The sequence below is a fragment of the Sceloporus undulatus genome, chromosome 5 (genome assembly GCF_019175285.1).
Source record: "Sceloporus undulatus isolate JIND9_A2432 ecotype Alabama chromosome 5, SceUnd_v1.1, whole genome shotgun sequence".
NCBI lineage: Eukaryota > Metazoa > Chordata > Lepidosauria > Squamata > Phrynosomatidae > Sceloporus > Sceloporus undulatus.
In genome coordinates this window covers 92,593,892-92,612,873 of record NC_056526.1, presented here as the reverse complement: position 1 = coordinate 92,612,873, position 18,982 = coordinate 92,593,892, and the positions used below count along the sequence as shown (strand labels likewise).

Sequence of the window (18,982 nt, the reverse complement as noted above, 5' to 3'; positions counted from 1 at the left end):
GGGGAATTATTGTTCCGGGTTACGAATGTTTTTTCGGGTTACGAAAAAACTTTTGGTGCTTTTTTTCGGCTTTTTCGCACGGAATCGCGGCTTTTCCCCATTAGCGCCTATGGCAATTCGGCTTACGAAGGCTTTTCGGGTTACGAAAGCGGCCGCGGAACGAATTACTTTCGTAACCTGAGGCACCACTGTATCTCCATTTATGTTAGAAAATATTTGTCCAATACAAATGAGCAAGGAAATTGTGATAACTGTAACATTGTATTAGTCCAGAAAGTGTCTAATCTCTTGAAAACAGAGGCTTTGCAAAAGGAATGAATATACAAAGGGCTGTTTTGCAAAATTATTTCTTTGTTTGAATTATCTTTTGCAGAAGACAGTTCAAATAAACACTAAATAGTTATGGACTGTGTAAGAAAATTTCTTTCTTGGGTCACACATGACTAAGAGAAATCCCAGTGCTTTGTCAAATCCTTACCTTGCAATGAGTGAGCAGTTATGAATCATGTTTTTTTCAACAAAAATACCCTGGGATTCATCTGTTTCAACTATCTTCCCATCTTGATACCACAGAACCTGCATATCCTGATCAATATATGAAGCCATGCACTGAAAAGGCAGACTGTCTCCTTCAAACACAACCTGACGATGAGAAGGAGTCATGTAGAAAGATGGCAGCTCCAGAGGGGGACCTATATTCCATTGAAACAAAATACCATGCTCTAAGTTTCAAATACATACTTATCAGAGTTAATATTTTAATATTGCTAAAAGTGAAAACAAATTTTAAAAAATCAAAATATTACACTATCATGTTATGTAGTTAGAAACAATGTTAGAAGTACCAGGCTAAATGATATATCCTGCTACAGAGTAAAATGAGGACCACTTTCCATTGTCATATTATTCTATGGCTTAAAACCTAGTACAGTATTAAAATGCACGTGCATCACTGTCTGAAGGTACATATGCATTAGTCGCATTTTCCTCCATGATCTTCCCCCTACAGTTTGTCTGCAACATCTAGTATGAAAAGGAATACTTCTTAATTTGGGGCTTCCAACAACTATCTCTTCTATTCATTGTTCAAATGTCTTTATAAGGCCATTGAACTGTTAGCTATTGCCCTATTCTGCAGTAATGTGTTCATTTTTTTTATTTTAACATTTATATCCGACTAACTATCTAAAGATCTCAGGGTTGCACACAATAAAAATCAACATTGCTGGTTAATAATGTGCAGCATGAAGTAGTTATTCCTTTCTTCATTCAGTCCTGAACCTACAGTCAATTGGTTTTATTAGATTGTCCTAGGTTCATAAGGAGGGAAGGAGATGCATACAAACATTTAGTTGTATGCAACCCCTTCCTTCCTTATGTTGAAAGAAACCTGCCATGAATATACTATATAGTACTAGACTGCATCCACCCTAATAATGATTGTCATCTCAATTTGGTAAAAATGTTCAATTCAGTATTTCTATATTTCAGTGAAATATATAATTCTGTTTTCAAATTCTCCATGACGGCAAAAAAAGAGTTCCTCCAAATTCCAGCTATGATGGTAGAACAACATAATGAAAAGAAGTGAAAATAAACCAAATTAAGAGGAAAACAGAAGTAAAAGGTATACTTTGACAAGGAATACATATACAGTGGTACCTCGGGATACGAAATACCCAGGTTACGAAATTTTCGGGATACGAAAAAATCCCATAGGAAATCATTGTTCCGGGTTACGAATGTTTTTTCGGGATACGAAGAAAATTTTTGGTGCTTTTTTCGGCTTTTTCGCACGAAACGCGGCTTTTCCCCATTAGCGCCTATGGCAATTCGGCTTACGAAGGCTTTTCGGGTTACGAAAGCGGCCGCGGAACGAATTAATTTCGTAACCCGAGGCACCACTGTAAAACAATTCAGCATTGTTTGCTTGTAACATTCTTCCTACCACATGTTAGAAGCCCCGGCTTAACACTCAAAACCGGTTGAGCCTGAAGTGACTTTGGGTAAGCACATCTGGTATCACGAACAGTTATGTTTCTTTCTTGCATCCATTGCTGCATCCACAACATATTACAATCACACAGCAGATAATCAGTCTGAAATTCTCTGGAACACATACACAAAAAAAGAGATAGTGTTTCTGATATGACAAGATAAAATCTTATTTCAAGTGGTATATATGTTGACTACATAAATAAGATGTTCCCAGAAATCTGTAAACAAGATGCAATCCCACTTTGGATTATTGAAAATATCCAATTATGAATTACTGCCTTATAAATAATAAGTGTACAAACATTTTATTAGACTATTTGCCAACGCAAAGGGTATTTTTTTAAAAAAATTAATTTAAAGTTATGTGATCACATAAACCAAATGTCATCCACCATTTAGCCCAAGTATCTATATCCTGTTATTTGGACATAATTTTTTTGTCATAGGCAATCAGGCAACTGGCTAATTATGTCTGAAACTTACATATGCTTAGATCATTATCAGTGATGCAAGTACACTCATCCCTCCATATTTGCGGTTCTGATGTTTGCGGATTTGATTATTCATGGATTTGATTAATATGTTATCTCTAGGAATATCTATGTCCTCCAGTGCAACTCTATGGCCAACTTTAACTAAAAGTTGCACTGAAAGACCTAGAGATTCCTAAAGAGAATACTCTACTAAGCATTTGTAGCTCCTCCAGGGCAGTTCTATGGTCAGTGTCTGTCAGACGTTGACCACAGAATTGCACTGGAGGACCTAGAGAGGTGTCTAGGTAAAACATGGTGTTTTTGTTATTTGTGGTTTTTCCATATTCACGGGGGTCTTATGCTCCTAACCCTAGTGAATAGAGAGGAACAAGTGTATATACTTTTAGATGCAGACAGACAGTTTTTACTTAGACAAAGTTAATATGCCTCCTGCATTACTGATTTCAAATAATATGAAATCAAATTTGGTTTGATGTTCTGCACTTAATTTTCACAGAAAGTCTACTAGAAGACTAATGCTCACATACATGAAACACTCAGATTTATACTTACAGAGACTTCAGTGAAGTAAGATGATCAAATGTTCCTTGTGCAAGTGATGAAAACAGATTTCCAGAAAGATTTCTAGACAATTAAAAAAATCACATTAGATATTTACAAGTGTGCCTATAAGATACTGCACTGCTCCAGTTCAACATGCCTGACACTTAATTCAGTTCTTCCCAATTTCTGTTATTCAACAATGAGCACTGCATGCCTGTTAAGCAAGCTCAGTTATCAATGGGCTTTTACCCCAGTTTCTTCTATCTCCTCCCACACATAAGATCTTTTGTACTTCTGCAGAACTTAGAAGTCCCACAATCTTGGTCTTTATAGATGGCTAGTGTTGCTTTGCCTACTCAAGGACTGTAATTTGGAGAATTGAAATTGATTCATATCTGTGCGTGTGTGACCATTCTAATTTCTTGTGTGTGCATTTGTGTGTATGTGCTTTCAAGTTGTCTGTTGACCGATGGTGACCCCATGGATTTCATATGGTTTTCTTAAGCAAAGAATATTCTGGTTTTGCCAGTTCCTTCCTCTGAAATAAAGCCTACAGCACCTGGTATTCATTGGCATTCTCCCATCCAAATACTAACCAAGACTGACCCTGCTTAGTTTCCAAGGTCAGACAGGATCTGGTGCCTTTAGGGTATAGAGATGTGAAAATTTGGAGAGCTGAAGTAATACCAATGATCATGAGTGTAATAATAGGAGGTATGGTATCTTTAGCAAAATGCCAAGAATAAATTTACTTGTTTATCTGCCACCCACAGTGTTGGCAAGAAATACTAGAATATCAACTGCTGTTTAAATTCTAACATCATAGAAAAGGCATAGAGTAGCATTATATACTCCATCATTTGTTCTATACAGTTATGAGTTATGATATATCAGCACTGTTTTCATGTTGTACCAATCACTAGTGTGCATCTTAACATAAAGACATGCAGTACACAATGACTGTATAGTAATATATCAATGTCTACTGTATTGATTCATGAAAACCACTACACATATATTAAATTAAGGAAGGAAGGAGCAGGAAATGTATGCAGATCAATCTTTCTGTCAATTATAATATCAAAAGATCCACCAGTTGTAGAGCAGGTGGTAGCATATAATGAAATCTAAACAACAACGAGTAATGATTTTCAAATAAAAAAAATATTACTAATGATAAAGAAAATAATAAAAACTACATAGGATAGTGTGTTTTCTCTCCCTAGGGTTGGGAAATTTTCTAGTTATTATCAGAGCTGTTATGACCAAAACCTTGCACAATTTGCCCTTAGATTTTTTCAACCCTCTTCTACTAGTTTGCTCCTTCTATCTAGTTATTACGCTGGAGGTAGAAAATGGAGGCTGAGACAGAGGCTTAAGCCAAGAGCCCTGTTAAACAGTTCCTGCAGACACATCTTTCTTTTAGATTTTCTATCCTTTCTCCAAAACTTTGGAGAGACCAGTCCTATTCTGGATCAATACGAGTAGGCTTCATTTCAAATTGTAACTATTTATGTTATCTGTTAAAAGAAAGTTTAAAATATGCATCCTGGCAAGCCTTTTCGTTAAAAACAGTGGTCATGTATTCCATGTCTAATTGTCTTTCTATCTAGGGCATTTTTCTGTCTTTCAAAAGGAAAAGTGTTACGGTGCAAATGGTCAAACTTGTGTGAAAGTGGGATTATTTATTTCCAGTGTTGAGGGGGTCCTACTTTTTCAACTTAGACCATCAATCATCCAATGCCCTCCAGTCTGTACCAAGCAGATTTATCCCCTTCAATACAAGTTGTAATACACCTTCCAAAGATTCTCCCAGCAAAAGTTATAATATTCATTGAATCTCCCTTATCCAAAATATTTGGGACCAGAGGTGTTTGGGATTTTGGATTTTTGAATACCTTTATTTGCATGTAAATACATAACAAAATATTTTGAAGATGGGACTCTGGCTTACACACAAAATTCATTAACATGTCATTACAACTTATGCATATAGCCTTAAAGTAATTTTATATAAAAAAAAATCAGTAATTTTATAAATGAAGCAAAGTTTTTGTGACTTTGTAACAAACCACCAGAATTCAAAGGTGTCACCATCTCAGACACCCACTAAAAAAAGTTTTGGTTTTTCAAATATTTCTATTTCAGAATTCCAGATAAGGAAACTCAACATGTGCTGCCAGCTCCGAAAAATTAAATTAAAAACTGCAACTATACAAATTTCATGAAGGGAGTAGATATCATTTTATTACTGCAGAAAATGTAAACATTTTGGTAAAAATTCTGGAATTTTGAAACCTCTCCTCTCTAGGACAATCCAATGTACTAATCATCTGATCAATAAACTGACAATATTGGCCCTATACAGCCATCCAAAATAAAGCTGCTTCGAGTCACTTTGGAGGTATGCTGTTTAAATGATGCATGTGTATTAAGAGTCTTGAAGCTGCACCAAAGCTGTGCACAAGTCCTTAGGACGGGATTGTGGCTTTGGTGTGGCTTCCGGGCTCTTAATACGCATGTATTATTTAAACAGCATACCTCCAAAGTGACCCGAAGCAGCTTTATTTTGGCCTGTCTGTAAGGGGCCATAGTTTAGTAAAAAGGTTTCATCAAAATAAGGAAGAAAAAAAAACCTTAAATGTCATTGTGTACATCAAAATTAATTTAATATAAACATACTTACAATCTGACTAGATTTGCAAGTCCTTTAAACATATCTGCTTTCAGGCATCCTATCTGGTTGTTTGTTAAATCTCTGTCAATAGTGGAGGGAAAAGTGAGAAATCGCTTCAGCATACAATATATTTCTTACTTGACATAGTATATTTAAATAACCTCTCCTGGCCCAAATCTCCTGCCCCCAACTCGATGGAAATATCATTTACCTGTGCTCTGATGGCAGGCAGAATTGTCTTCCTTCTCTGCATGCAGCTGATGCCTGGTAAAGTAAGTTAGGTGGAGATATGATTGTGGCCATAGTGTTACTATTGTGACTAGGTGGTGATCATGAACATGGAACAGCTACATAGATTTACTTATCCAAGACCATAATTGTTCTGTATTCACGATTGCTACTTACTCACATCTGTGATACTATTTCCACAATCATAACTCCCCTCCAATATACTTTAACACGCATCAGCTGCATGGGAAAAAAAGAGGTCCACTTTGCTGGCAATCTGAGCATGACATTTCCATCAGGTTTGGCGGGGGGAGGGAGGGTAGGTTGAGCCAGGAGAGTTACTTAATGATACATAACTAAGTAGCTGACACAGAACACTGGTCATTATGATTAGAATCAGAGATGCTTAAAGATGACTGACTGGACTGCACATCAATACACTGATAAACTAATTTAATTCAAGTACATTTTAAAAACAAAAGTAAAAACAAAACAAAACAGCAATCAAATCCAAAACTGAAGCACCAAGTATACGGGGAGGGTACTTGTACATTAAGAAATACAAAAGATAAAAAAGCATTGTTAAAAGTGTTAGTAATTAAAGATGTCAGATTTATAGGGCAATTCTGGAATAAATCTCAGTGAGTTCAATTGGGCTTACTTTCTAGAAAGTGTGTATATAATTGACTAACCATAACACTTTGGTTTAAATCCAATTTTTATTCTTCACTGAAATTAGATACACTGAGGAAATGGTGAGTTAACTTTTGTATAAGTCCCAGCAATCCAACGGGTCTAGTCTCGCTAGAACAAATCACTAGATATGGGTTGTAGTTCATACAATAATGTTGAATGGAGAGAAGAAGCACAGTATTATCAAAACAAGTCACTACTGTACTTGTTTCTTGCCCTAGGCCTAAGCTCTTGAGCTGTCTTCTTTAAGCGTAATACAAACACTTTCTAATTTTAGTTATCCTTTTCTGTATGTTCTCCAAATATACATTTTTAAAAGATGGTGTAATAAAAATTGTACACAGTATTTTAAAACATGAAAAATAACTCAAGCACTAAATAACACCAAGAAGACACTGTAAAGTACCCATGGTTGTAAGGGATTTTTAAACATATAAAATGAACTTTACGACAGGCTATACACAAACAGCTACCTCCTGACACTGCACTTAATTCCAGGTTATCAAGAACAAATACTTACAGTCTTTTTAAAGATGAAAGTCCTATAAAGGCTCCTGGATCTATAACACTAATAAGATTGTTCTTAAGGTCCCTGTTGAAAAAAAAAGTACAATGTTTTGTCATTTAAAAAGTAATCTCAAAACAGAATTTTCAAACTGGAAAACTACTTGACTACATGGGAGCGAAAGTAATATACTCCCCCCAGTAAAAGAATCTAGAAAAAAAATCCTATTTTTATATTCCATCTTTCCTCCAAAATGGGACTTTAGACTGCTTACAATTCAAAAACACAATACACCTAAAAACATACCAAAAATGAACATTGAAATAGGATTAAACTATTCAGAACATTAGATTTAACACTACACTTCAAAAAAAATCATCAAAAAATAAAAAGCAATTAAAATAAATCAGCCTAAAACAAAGCACCATTCTTAGTCAATTCTTTGAAAGTTTTCCATTTTAGATGCTTGCCAGAATAGATAGGTCTTCACCAGGCAATGTAAGAATAGCAGGAAGGATGACATTCTGACCTTCTTGGGTAGTTCCAGAGTCTTCAGGCAGTCACTATCTTGTGTCTACACCAACCATGTCCGTGATAGTAGTGAGACAGACAGAAGGGCCTCTCATGATTTCAGGGCCTGGGCATGGTCATACATAGGGAGCTATGGTCTGCCAGACAGTCTGAGTCATATAGGATTTTACAGCCCATATCCAGGACTTTGAATATTGCCAGGAAGCAAACTGGCGGACAGTGGAGCTGTTTTAACAGGGGAGTAGTATGGCCTCTGTAACCTGCCCTATTTAACGCTCTGACTGCAGCTTCTATACACCCTTCAAAGTCAGTCCCAGGTAAAGCTTGTTACAACAGCCCAAATGGGATGTAATTAAGGTGTGTACCACTGTAGCCAGATTCAGCATCTCATGGAAAGATCACAGTTGGCACACAAGCTTTAAGTATGCAAACACATTCCTGGCTATCACAGAAACCTGGGTTCAAAGATGAATCCAAGAATTAAATAATTATTTTAATGTTGTTAGTTGTTCTTCTGGCTCCAATTCATAGTTAACAAACCTGTATGTGAACTACATTTGGTGTACACAATACTCACAGAGCTGTGAGACAAAAGAGATACAGTTCTACCCTTCACTGAAGGCAGCCACACCTGTATCCTCTCCTGAGCTCATCAAGTTCCTAGCTATCTGCTGTGACCTCAAGACAGATGGCAGGGAAAGACCAACAATTTTTCATTCCAGAAATATATCAACCATCTTGGGGTTGCTTTTCATCTCTCCTAACCAGGTTGCTGACAGAAACAATACCTCTTCCCACTCCTTCTGGAAAAGCATAGCTGCAACAGGACAGAAGCTATCTAGGCTGGACCAGAGAGTTGTCTATAGTGGCTGGATGCTACATATAGCTCTACCTCAGAAGTGGACAACTGTTAGGGGGCTGCACTGACCCACAGGAAACCTTGGATGGCCACACTGTCCACTGCACCAACAACTCTTTTTGAATTTTTGAACCCTCTCTCCAAAGTGCCACAATACTTCTGGGGCATGTTTTTGCTCCCCTCTAAGGGAGCTTACAGACATTTTCAGGAAAACATTTTACTGGTATAGTAGACCCTAGTTATCCACCGGGATTTGGTTCCAAGATCCTCCGTGGATAACAAAATCCGTGGATGCTCAAGTCCCATTAAATATAATGATATAGCAAAATGGTGTCCCTTATAAAAAATGGAAAATCAAGGTTTGATATTTGCAATTTATACTTTTTTTTGAACATTTTCAAACCATGGATGCTTGAATCCATGAATAAAAAAATCTGTGTTTAAGAAGGGCCGACTGTGTTCTTCTGGATTGTTTCTGCTATTTGGGAGCCAGGGACACTTTTTTACATTTGAATTTCTTTTTATTCCCCACTCCCAACCCCTTTGGGCTTTTTTGGGGGAAAACAATGTTAAAGGTTTGGACCCCTTTTTAGTATGGTTTGTGTGGCAGCTTGACATGCTGCAAGAGTGCAGAAGAGCTGCTAACACCATGGAAAGGGTTGCTTTTTTCTGCCCCAAAAATGGGAGGCATTTTGCTGCTTCTTTTTGGGCTGGAAAAACGCCTGTTCGAGGCAGCAGTGTGTGGTTGCTGTGGCCCAAATCTGGTGCTCAAAGGGGCGGCATCAAGCTGCCTCTTTAGGGCCGTCTGTACTGGCCCAAAGTTTATAGTGAAGTAATTTATGCAATTGATGGCAATGGCAAACCTCCTCTGAACATATTTTGCCAAGAAAACCCCTGAGGATTGCTGTAAGTCAGAAATGACTTAGAATCATAGAATCACAGAGTTGGAAGAGACTGCAAGGGCCATCCAGTCCAACCCCCTGCCATGCAGGAAATCACAATCAAAGCATCCCCGACAGATGGCCATCCAGCCTCTGTTTGCAGACCTCTAAGGACCTGAAGAGCAATTTAGGTATAGCTAGATTTCTTGTATCTTTGTAGCCCTGTTCATGCAGCTTTTAAACGCTGGTACTGCAGCCACAATGTTTTGAGTTCAATCCTAGGGCTCAAGGTTGATGTCCATCCTTTTGTAGGTTGGTAAAATGAGTACCTTTCTTAATATCAGCATTTCAGTTTGTTAGAAAGTACTATAAATCTAACAACTTTGTTGGCATATTTGTTCTCAGTAACAGAGAATAAAACATTATTTCCTTGTATAGCCACTTCATAGTCTAGGTGCGTATTCTTCCTTTAAGGCAGATTTGCAATAATTTTCAATAATATTTCAACATTTTTAAATAACATGGAATTATTTCAACATATTCTGTGTATGTACAGTGTGCCTTTGCTATTCTGGGGTTTGGTTCCAGGAACCCTCCCCCCTAAATGAATACCATAATCCATGAATGTTCAAGTCCCAATTATATACAATGAGGTATCCATCAATGCAGAATCCATGCATATGGAGAACCAACTGTAGTCATTATTTCAGAGAGTAGTTTCTAGTGTCTTTTAATTGACATTTTGATAAGAGTATGGTGAATTGAAAACTGTTGTTTACCCCTGGTGAAAACTGTTGCTATGGGTCAGCAAACCCACCTGAAAGATAGCAACTTCATTTCAGTCAACAGCAGGCAGGCTGGCAAATAACTGTTGTAATTTCCAGGGTTTTATAGCATTTTAAAAAAACCTTAGTGTTCAATTTTGTGGTTGCTATGGAGGCTTAGCCTTGGGAATCCAGAAATGGTTCTCTCTGTTCCCGGCATCTTTGGGGGATTCATAACACGACATTTTAGACTTCTCATTTCTGTCTTTTCTATGAAACCCATTTGTTTACACAGGTGGCCAGGTTGGCAGTGTTCCCGGACACTGAAAGGAAGGGATTCTTAAATCCCATTTCTTTGGACTGTCAATTTTGAGTTTTCTTCAGACTCAGATCTCTTAGAAGAAGGGACCACAGGTTAAGAACAACTAAACTAAAGGGAGGATTTAACTTGAATTGCACTTGGGCTTAAAAATAAAATTCAAGGATTTGTTAATAAAGTTAACAATGGATTACAATGAATGAACTAAAAATATTTAAATTGTTAAGGAAATGTACTAGATTATGAAGTGCCTATGAAAGATCTGATGGATCTCCATCAGGGATATATAAGTACATAAGTGGACTGTTTTACACAATATATATAGAAATACCAATAAGTTGAATATCCTTTATCCAAAATGCTTGGGACCAAAAGTGTTTTAGATTTTGGATTTTTTTCAGATTTTGTAATATTTATAAATACATAACGGGATATCTTAGAGATGCGACCAGGTCCAAACAAGAAATTCATTTATGTTTCATAAGTGTATCTGAGGAAATAGGCTTAAGTCTATGAAAGCTCATCCTTCGAGCTTCCTTCTTTCAATTACGGTAGTCTCAAAAGTTGCTACTAGAGCTCTCTGTATACAGTGGGCTCTCCTTATCTACAGACTTGCCATCTGTGGATTTGAGCATCCACGGATAGCAAGGTCGTGGAGGGGAGGGCAGAGGAGGAGGTGGAAGGCGTGGCGCAAGAGTAAGAGGAAGAAGACGTAGTGCAGTGTGAGCTGGGAGGAAGAGGGCGTAGCATGGTACAAGGTGGGAGGAGGAAGAAGGCACAGAGTGAGGAGGAGGAAGAGGAGGAGAAGGTGCAGTAAAGCACAAGGTGGGAGGAGGAGGAAGCGAGGCGGGAGAAAGAGGAAGCGGAAGGAGCAGCCCAGCAAGTAAGAGGAGGAAGGTAAGGCAGGAGGAAGAAGTGGAGGAATAGAAGGTATGGCCCAAGGAGAAAGAGGAGGAAGGGGAGGCAGGAGGAAGAGAAGGAAGGTGCAGTCCAGTGTGAGGAGGAAGGCAAGGAGAGAGGAAGGTGAGGTGGGAGTAAGAGGAGGAAGGCGAGGTGGGAAGAGGAGGAAGGAGAGGTGGGAGGAAGAGGAAGAGGAGAAGGCGTGGCACAGCACAAGGCAGGAGGAGGAAGGTGTGGCACGGTGTGAGAAGAAAGCGGTGGTGAGAAACAAGCAGTTGGGGGGGGGGGGAGAAGAGGATGAGAAGGAAGTTCCTCCAAAGTGCCATTGTCTTCAATGGTGATGTGGCTGTGTGACTGTGCCATCATTGAAGTCAACGGGACTTAAGGATCCGTGGATTTTGGCATCCGCAGGGGGATTTGGAACAGATCCCCCACAGATACCGAGGGCCCACTGTACTGATTTGTTTCATAAACACTTTATGCACATAGCCTGAAGATACTTTTATACACAGTATTTTTTAATAATTTTGTGCATGAAACAAAGTTTGTGTACAATGAACCATCAGAAAGCAAAAGTGACACGCTCTCAGCTACCCATGTGGACAATTTTGCCTTTTGATGTATTATGGAATTCCAGATAAGGGATACTCAGTGTTTATTGTTCTGAATCGAACATTTCCTAAAAATCTAAAACTTAACATTATTCTTAAGGGGAATTCTGATCCACCTACTAAATTATTCTATTGTCTGCAAACATGAAGTCTAGGTAACCAAGCAGTGAGATACCAATTGACAAGTATAAGAACTTTCCATCTTCTACAAAAAGAAAGGGGTGTAAGAACAATGTCTGTATCACCAACCCTGCATTAAACTGTATATATCATAAGTACTTTAGGCTGCAGGATTCAATTGCTGAGATGCTTGGAAAGCTTTCCAGATTACCATCTTCATATTTCAGCTGATTAACTTTAATTAGCAAAATATGCAAGCTTCAAAATAGCTTGAAAATTTGAAGGAAGAAAGTGACTGCATTAGTGACACACAAATCTGCTTTACAGAATGTTCCAGCTAGTACACTTGTCTAGCTCTTTGCTTTTTTTAAAAGCATAATTCTTTAAGTTCAGAAATAATTTAAATCTTGGTATTTGGAAAAAACACTTTAGGCTAGTCTTAACCTTTTCTTGCTCATTAATAAAAGATCATCTACTTACTAAGGGTGACCTCCACAGTTGTTTATAAAAGGACAATTTATAAGAATAGAAATGGAAGTAAGAAAAGAGGTTGTATGATAAAGTAAAGTTTCTATTCCCCCCCCCCAAAAAAAACAAATTCCTATGTATTGATATGGAGATAGCTAATAATTTTACATGTTGCTGATAAAAAATTATGTACTTTTCTATCACACTGAAACCTAGAAGGTCATAAAAAAGTAAGAAGCCAGGCTACACAAGTAGAGGTGGCACAGTTAAGATGATGCAGAAAGTAATGGGAGGTAACAGAGCTAAATCAACTGACTGGAAAAATACAGGTAGATTCCATCCTAGCTTGGAAGGCAGATTTAGCAGGTTCTCCACAAGCCAATAAGCTGCATGTTCTAACTGTACACATGCGAGGTACAGTTTTCCCAACACAGTGATTCAAAGCAAAAGAAAGTTGTGCCAGTTATTTTGTCATTCATATCAACTATATTAAGTTATAGTTAATATTGCACCTCTACTTGTATCGAAACAGCGATTTCATCTCTGTGTTTCAGCCTCTCTTCTCACCACCAGGCACTTGTGTATTATTTTAAAACTACCAGTACCTCACTCTCTGCTGAGTGAGATAGTGAAATTACCTGGAACTTAACTGCAGAATATATTGTTACTGGTGTTTGGGAAAAGGAATCCATTTATGCCAGTGTTTTCTCTGGCTTATTTTTTCATTGTCAAGAGGGACATGGTACCTACACAGACCAAGTATCCCTCCATACAAGCTGTTTGCAATGGCACGGGTATTCTTTGTTCACTCTCTTTTCAAGGAGCATCTACATGTTTTGCTGCCCTCCTGTGTTTTCTCCAGGCTGCTTCTGTCTTCTCACACGGCTGAAAATTCAGCTTGCAAAATAAAACCAAACAGTAGAACAATATCTAAAAGTACACAACTTTTGCACCATCCTTATAGCTCCAAATTTGCCTGAGAAGCACTGAGGTGTCATCTTTCTTGGTGCTTATTCTTTTATTTCTTTTGACCCAAAACAATCTAATTTTGTTTAAAAATATTTATACAACTACAATTGCTAGAACATCTTTATTTTTAAAAAGCATCAATAAAATACATTTAATGAAACTATGTTAGATTTTCCCCACAATACTCAAAACTTTATATATATATAGATACTTACAATCGTTCAAGAAGACTTAATCCAGCAAAGGAACCATTCTTCAATCCTGATATCTTATTGTTGCTAAGAATCCTACAAAACAGCGAAAGAACATTACAAGGAGATTCCAAGGAAGCAAATGAATGAACAAATACAGTGGCACCAGGATAAAATTTCTACTGCTCTCATTATCTTTGTTTAAAAGAGATGGAACTACCTAAGAGTATGGAGAATTGGCCCCAAAGCTAAACTCCAACACTGGCAACACCTACCACTTTATCTGACACTCCAGAAACTGCCGAGGTCAAATGACAGTTCCTACTAAGACCCTCTGCAATAATGTATAAGCAGAAAATGAATAAGTTGACCGAGTCCTATACTCCTGAGCCCTTTTCTCATCTGACTTTATTCTCTTATTCTTCTTCCATGCAGGGTGTGGTGGTCATAGTAAAGTATAAAGAACTGGGGAGAGCAGCATACAATCACACATACAAACTCTTCTGCTGCTTGATTATTTATTTATGTATTTTGTTACATTTATATCACAACTTTCCTCCAAAGAGTTTAAGTCAGTCTATATAGACCTTTTCATATTTTTATCCTCACAACAATCCTGTGAACTACTTTAGGCTAAGAGACTCTTCCAGTGTTGTCATACTTTTCTCAAGAAGGAAGAGAAAGATGAGAACATGAAAGGAGTGGTATGACTAGGATAGCGACAGTGGCAACAGTGGCTCATTCTTGTTGCCCTCCTTCTCCTCTCCATCTCCTTTCCTGCCAACAGTCCCCTCCTACCCATGGTGCATGCAGTCCCTGACAGAGGTGGCTTCTGCCCAGTTCACCTGTCTGCTCCCTCACCCATTCACACATTTTCCCTCTCACTGGCTGGTTTACTTAGTTTGCCTTGCTCAGCCCATGTGCTGCTGCTCCAGTAAACTCTTCATCGCCCCACTGCTAGCTTGATGCATGTGTCCCCTGCCACCTCTGCCCTCCCAAGGCCTGGACAATGATGTTAAGCAAAGGCCAGGTAGAGTGAGAGAAGAAGGGGGAAGTAGAAAAGAAGGCAAAGAGCCACTGGATGTTGCTGCTTCTCCAAACGCCTCCTCCATCCACGCTGATTCACTCACTCTAGATAGCCTTAACTTAACATTGTTGGGGATGGGGAAATGGGGATTAAGGCGAAAGGGAACTGGATGTTGCTGCTTCTGAAAATGCCTCCTCCTTCTGCACCGGCTACAGCTTAACATCATCATAGAGTGTGTGTGTGTGTGTGAAAGCAAGGATTAAGGCAAAGGAGCGCTGAGTTTTTAGAAGCAAGGTTGGCAGTTACAGGACAGTTCAGAGGTTTTTTTTAAATAGCTGGTATCGTTTGATGAACAGAGCCCTTATTATTTATAAATTTGAGAACAGAATAAATGATAGAGTTCAAATGGTTAGAAGGCATAACATGGAAGTACAGGCGATTTCACTTATTTGACAAGTTAGAGACCAGAGCAGAGTCAAAAACCAGAAATCACCAAAATGCAGAACCCAGTATTTTAAGATGACCAAGGCACTGATGAGGTTGCTATGAGCGCAAGAACATGATGCATGTGGTTGGAATGCATGGGATGAGATAAGAGGAGGATCAAGGGATGGATGGGGCGTGGGCAGGATAAAGGGGGGAAATGCTTACAAATGAAAAACACCTGCACAAAGCCCACAACAACAATCTACGCCCTTCTTCATGGGAACATTTTTAATTGGGTGAGATTTTGAATGATGGGATGGATGAAGTAGAGAAGTAGTTCTGCTGGTTAGTGTCTAAAACATGGACTGTAGAAACATGGACTGTCAAAAAGCAGCGGATGACAGTACAAGATCACCAAGGAAGGCTAAGAGAACAATCCTAGTGAAATATAGGGTGGTATATTTGAAGAGTAAGTATAGATTAAAAGCCTGTGAAAATTGATCTGCCCTGAGCTCCAAATAATCAAGTTAATAATAGAGTCAATGTGGTGTAGTGGTTTGAGTGCTGGAATGCAACTTTGGACAGCAGGGTTTAAACCAAATCATGCTTTTTCAGCCTTAAAGGACTGCAATGGCAAACACCCTTTGAAGAAAATTGCAGAGAAAACCCCATGATAGGGTCGCCTTACGGTCATCATGTCAGAAATGACTTGAAGGTATACAACAACAGCTGCAGCAACAACAACAACCATAATGTATGCTAGAACTAGAAAGTTGGACTTCAAAAATCTGGGGGTTTTTTTTACATGTAAAAGTTTTTAACTTGATATGTATGACAGTGGGTCATGTATTCAGTTTTGAGATTGTAAGCATTAACATATTTGCATTAATTCCAGTTTGGTTATAGATCTGGATTCTAATTTCATTTTAAGATTGGACTTCTTCAAAAAAACAACCCCGACACAAACTGATTTTTTAAGAAACCATTTAGTTCATATCAAACCTAAAATCTTCTCAAAGACTTAGCAGTTTCAGTAGATCCCCTCAAGCTAACCCACTTTGATAACTTCTTCAGTATTATGTTCACTTTCTTCCTAGCATATAGCAGCTCACTGACAGATGGATGTTCCATTCATAGATATAAATCAACAAGCAATCCACCATATCTTCAAGGTTGCAAGAGCAGAGTAGATAAAAACTATTTTTTAAAAAAGTGAATTGGATTTTTATTTAAATGAATGTATAATACTTAAATTAATTTTAACTGTTGGTTACATTACCTATAAGTTAAAAGCAATTCAAATCTCAATGTTGCTGTCGCTGTGTGTCTTCAAGCCATTTCTGACTTATGGCGACCCTAATGAGAACCTATCACAGGGTGCTTGGCATTAATTGGTCAGAGGGGGGTTGCCCTTGCCTTCCTCTGAGGCTGAGAGAATGTGGCTTGCTCAAGGTCACTCAGTGGGTTTCCATGGCTGAGCAGGGATTTCAACCCTGGTCTTCCAGTGTCTTACTCCAACAATTAAACCACTACAACATGCTGGCTTTCAGAATTTAAATGCAAATGTAGAATTTTCAAAAGGTGAATTCAAAATTTTTGGGATTGTCCACACTGGCAAAATAAAGTGGCCTCAAACTGACTTGAAGCCTATCTATTTATATGATGCACAGGGCAGAACCAGGAGAAAACGATCACAAAACTGCATTCCAGAGCAAAAAGAAGCCCTGATGCTCTGCTTTAATGCAAAAAATGTTCATCATTGCACTGGCATATAAACAGCACAGCATAAGTACGGGAATGTGGGAAACCCCTGGCAGCATAAGGAAGTGATCTGGAGCACAGGACCTGGGTCTAGACAGAGGCAGTTCCCAGGGCTATTGCTCACCATACAGTTTTTTTCATTTGAACATACAGGCACACGAGTGGCCAGATGCACCATCAGCCCATTGCATCAAGCTGTCACACACTTCATGGTGCGAAAGTAGGGCAAACATGGGAAGATGCCAATAACATAATGGATGTAATTAAAACATAAACAAACTGGTCAGTGTAACAGGGGAGCATGGAGTAAAGGGTGCAAAGTAGGCATATACAGTGAGTCTCTATGATTGTGCTTTGCCAATGTGTGACTGGGCGGACCAATGCACTCTACGGGCAATGTATTTATTGTGTGATTGTGTGGCTGGTCACACAGGGCATCCAATGGGATGGCAGCTGGGTGGGAAGAGGAAGGCAATTGCTGGTTGGTTGTTTTGTGCAATGACGTGCATGCGTAGTAGGGAGATTAACCCCCCTCTCAAGAGGTGCAACTTGATGCTGCATGGTGTGGACTGCCCATGGGTGTTTCACAGCCTTGAAAGCAGCCTGTGTGGACAGAGGGGGTCTCCAACCAGTTTGGGGAAAACCAGGACCAACCTTTTTTTTCCTCTCTGTTTGCTCAGGCCCTGAGTTTTGTTTTGTTGTAAACAAAACAAAACAAAACAAAATTGTAGAGAAAACACTTAACCATACAATAGGTCACAAACTTCTATTATGGCTTCATACTGATGATCAAGAATTACTGTACAGTGGTACCTCGGGTTACGAAATTAATTCGTTCCGCGGCTAATTTCGTAACCCGAAAAACCTTCGTAACCTGAATTGCCATAGGCGCTAATGGAAAAAAAGCCGCGGCTCTGCCGCGGCTCCATTGAAAATAGCGCCGAGGTTTTTTCGTAACCCGAAAAAACCTTCGTAAGCCGAAACAATAAATCCCTATGGGATTTTTTCGTATCCCGAAAAATTCGTAAGCTGGGTAATTCGTATCCCGGGGTACCACTGTATATACTTGTCAACCTCATGTATAAGTCGAGAGCAAGTTTTGCGGCCAAAATTATGGATTTTGCTATGATATGTCGATAAGTTGAGGGTAAAATTTAGGGGCCTATAGCAAATGATCTAAAGGATGAAGCAAAGCAAAACAAAAGAACTTACAAAAGCAAAAGAACTTACACAATTCTAGCAGATATAACTCTTTGTGTTTACTCTTAAGACTGGATGGATGAGAGAGCAGAGGGTGTCAGTGATTCACATATTATACTCTTGCTTTTCACCAGGAGATGGTTCCTTCTTTTAAATAAGAGTTAAGATACAGTACTTACACTGACCCATGGATAGGTTGATGGGTTTTTGGGGTCAATTTTTAACCTAAATTTCTAGACTTATACATGAGTGTATAAAGTAGTAAACAACCTCTAGCACTATAATCCATGTTAGCTCATTCACTGAATGATCTAACATAACAATGATCTTGAACTCTCGTTTTATTATTAAACTGATGTCTCTACCACTGAAATGGCAAAGTCATTCATGTTTCACCTCTAGGAGAAATATGTATGGTGCCCATTATCTACATCTTCTGGAAAGTTCTGGGCACTTGCTTACACTCAGTTTCATGCACAGTACTAAATAGTAAGTTTCGCTTAGTCCAGTGAAACATGTTGAGATAAGCTTGCATGGGAATGCTAAATCCATCTTAAAGTATATGTATTCTTAATACATAGAAGGTATTTGGGGCAGAAAATATATTTTAAAAACAGATTTAAATTGGTGTTTGTTTAAACATTAAAGTATCAAATGCAAGGAATTTTTCTGTTTCCCCCCCCCCCCAAAAAACAGGAGACTCTGCAATACTGTATGACAAACTGCTGTTGAAACTGAGGTGAGTCTTAAAAACAGCATGTGATGTGATCAAACAAATTATAAATTCTGTATGACTGTAGTCTTGCTAATGTAAATC

At 38.5% G+C, this 18,982-nt stretch overlaps 1 protein-coding gene across 2 annotated transcripts in view; it reads right to left on the bottom strand.

Moving 5' to 3' along the window:
* Positions 1 to 18,982, bottom strand: part of ADGRA3 (adhesion G protein-coupled receptor A3) — a 64,346-nt gene that overhangs the window by 22,289 nt on the left and 23,075 nt on the right. For both annotated transcript variants that reach the window (XM_042468437.1, XM_042468436.1), the window contains exons 2-7: positions 13,776 to 13,847; positions 7,154 to 7,225; positions 5,722 to 5,793; positions 3,045 to 3,116; positions 1,949 to 2,109; positions 479 to 692 (exon numbers count right to left, since the gene is read on the bottom strand). In XM_042468437.1, coding sequence (XP_042324371.1) covers positions 479 to 692; positions 1,949 to 2,109; positions 3,045 to 3,116; positions 5,722 to 5,793; positions 7,154 to 7,225; positions 13,776 to 13,847 — 663 coding nt within the window. The remainder of the gene's footprint in view (positions 1 to 478; positions 693 to 1,948; positions 2,110 to 3,044; positions 3,117 to 5,721; positions 5,794 to 7,153; positions 7,226 to 13,775; positions 13,848 to 18,982) is intronic.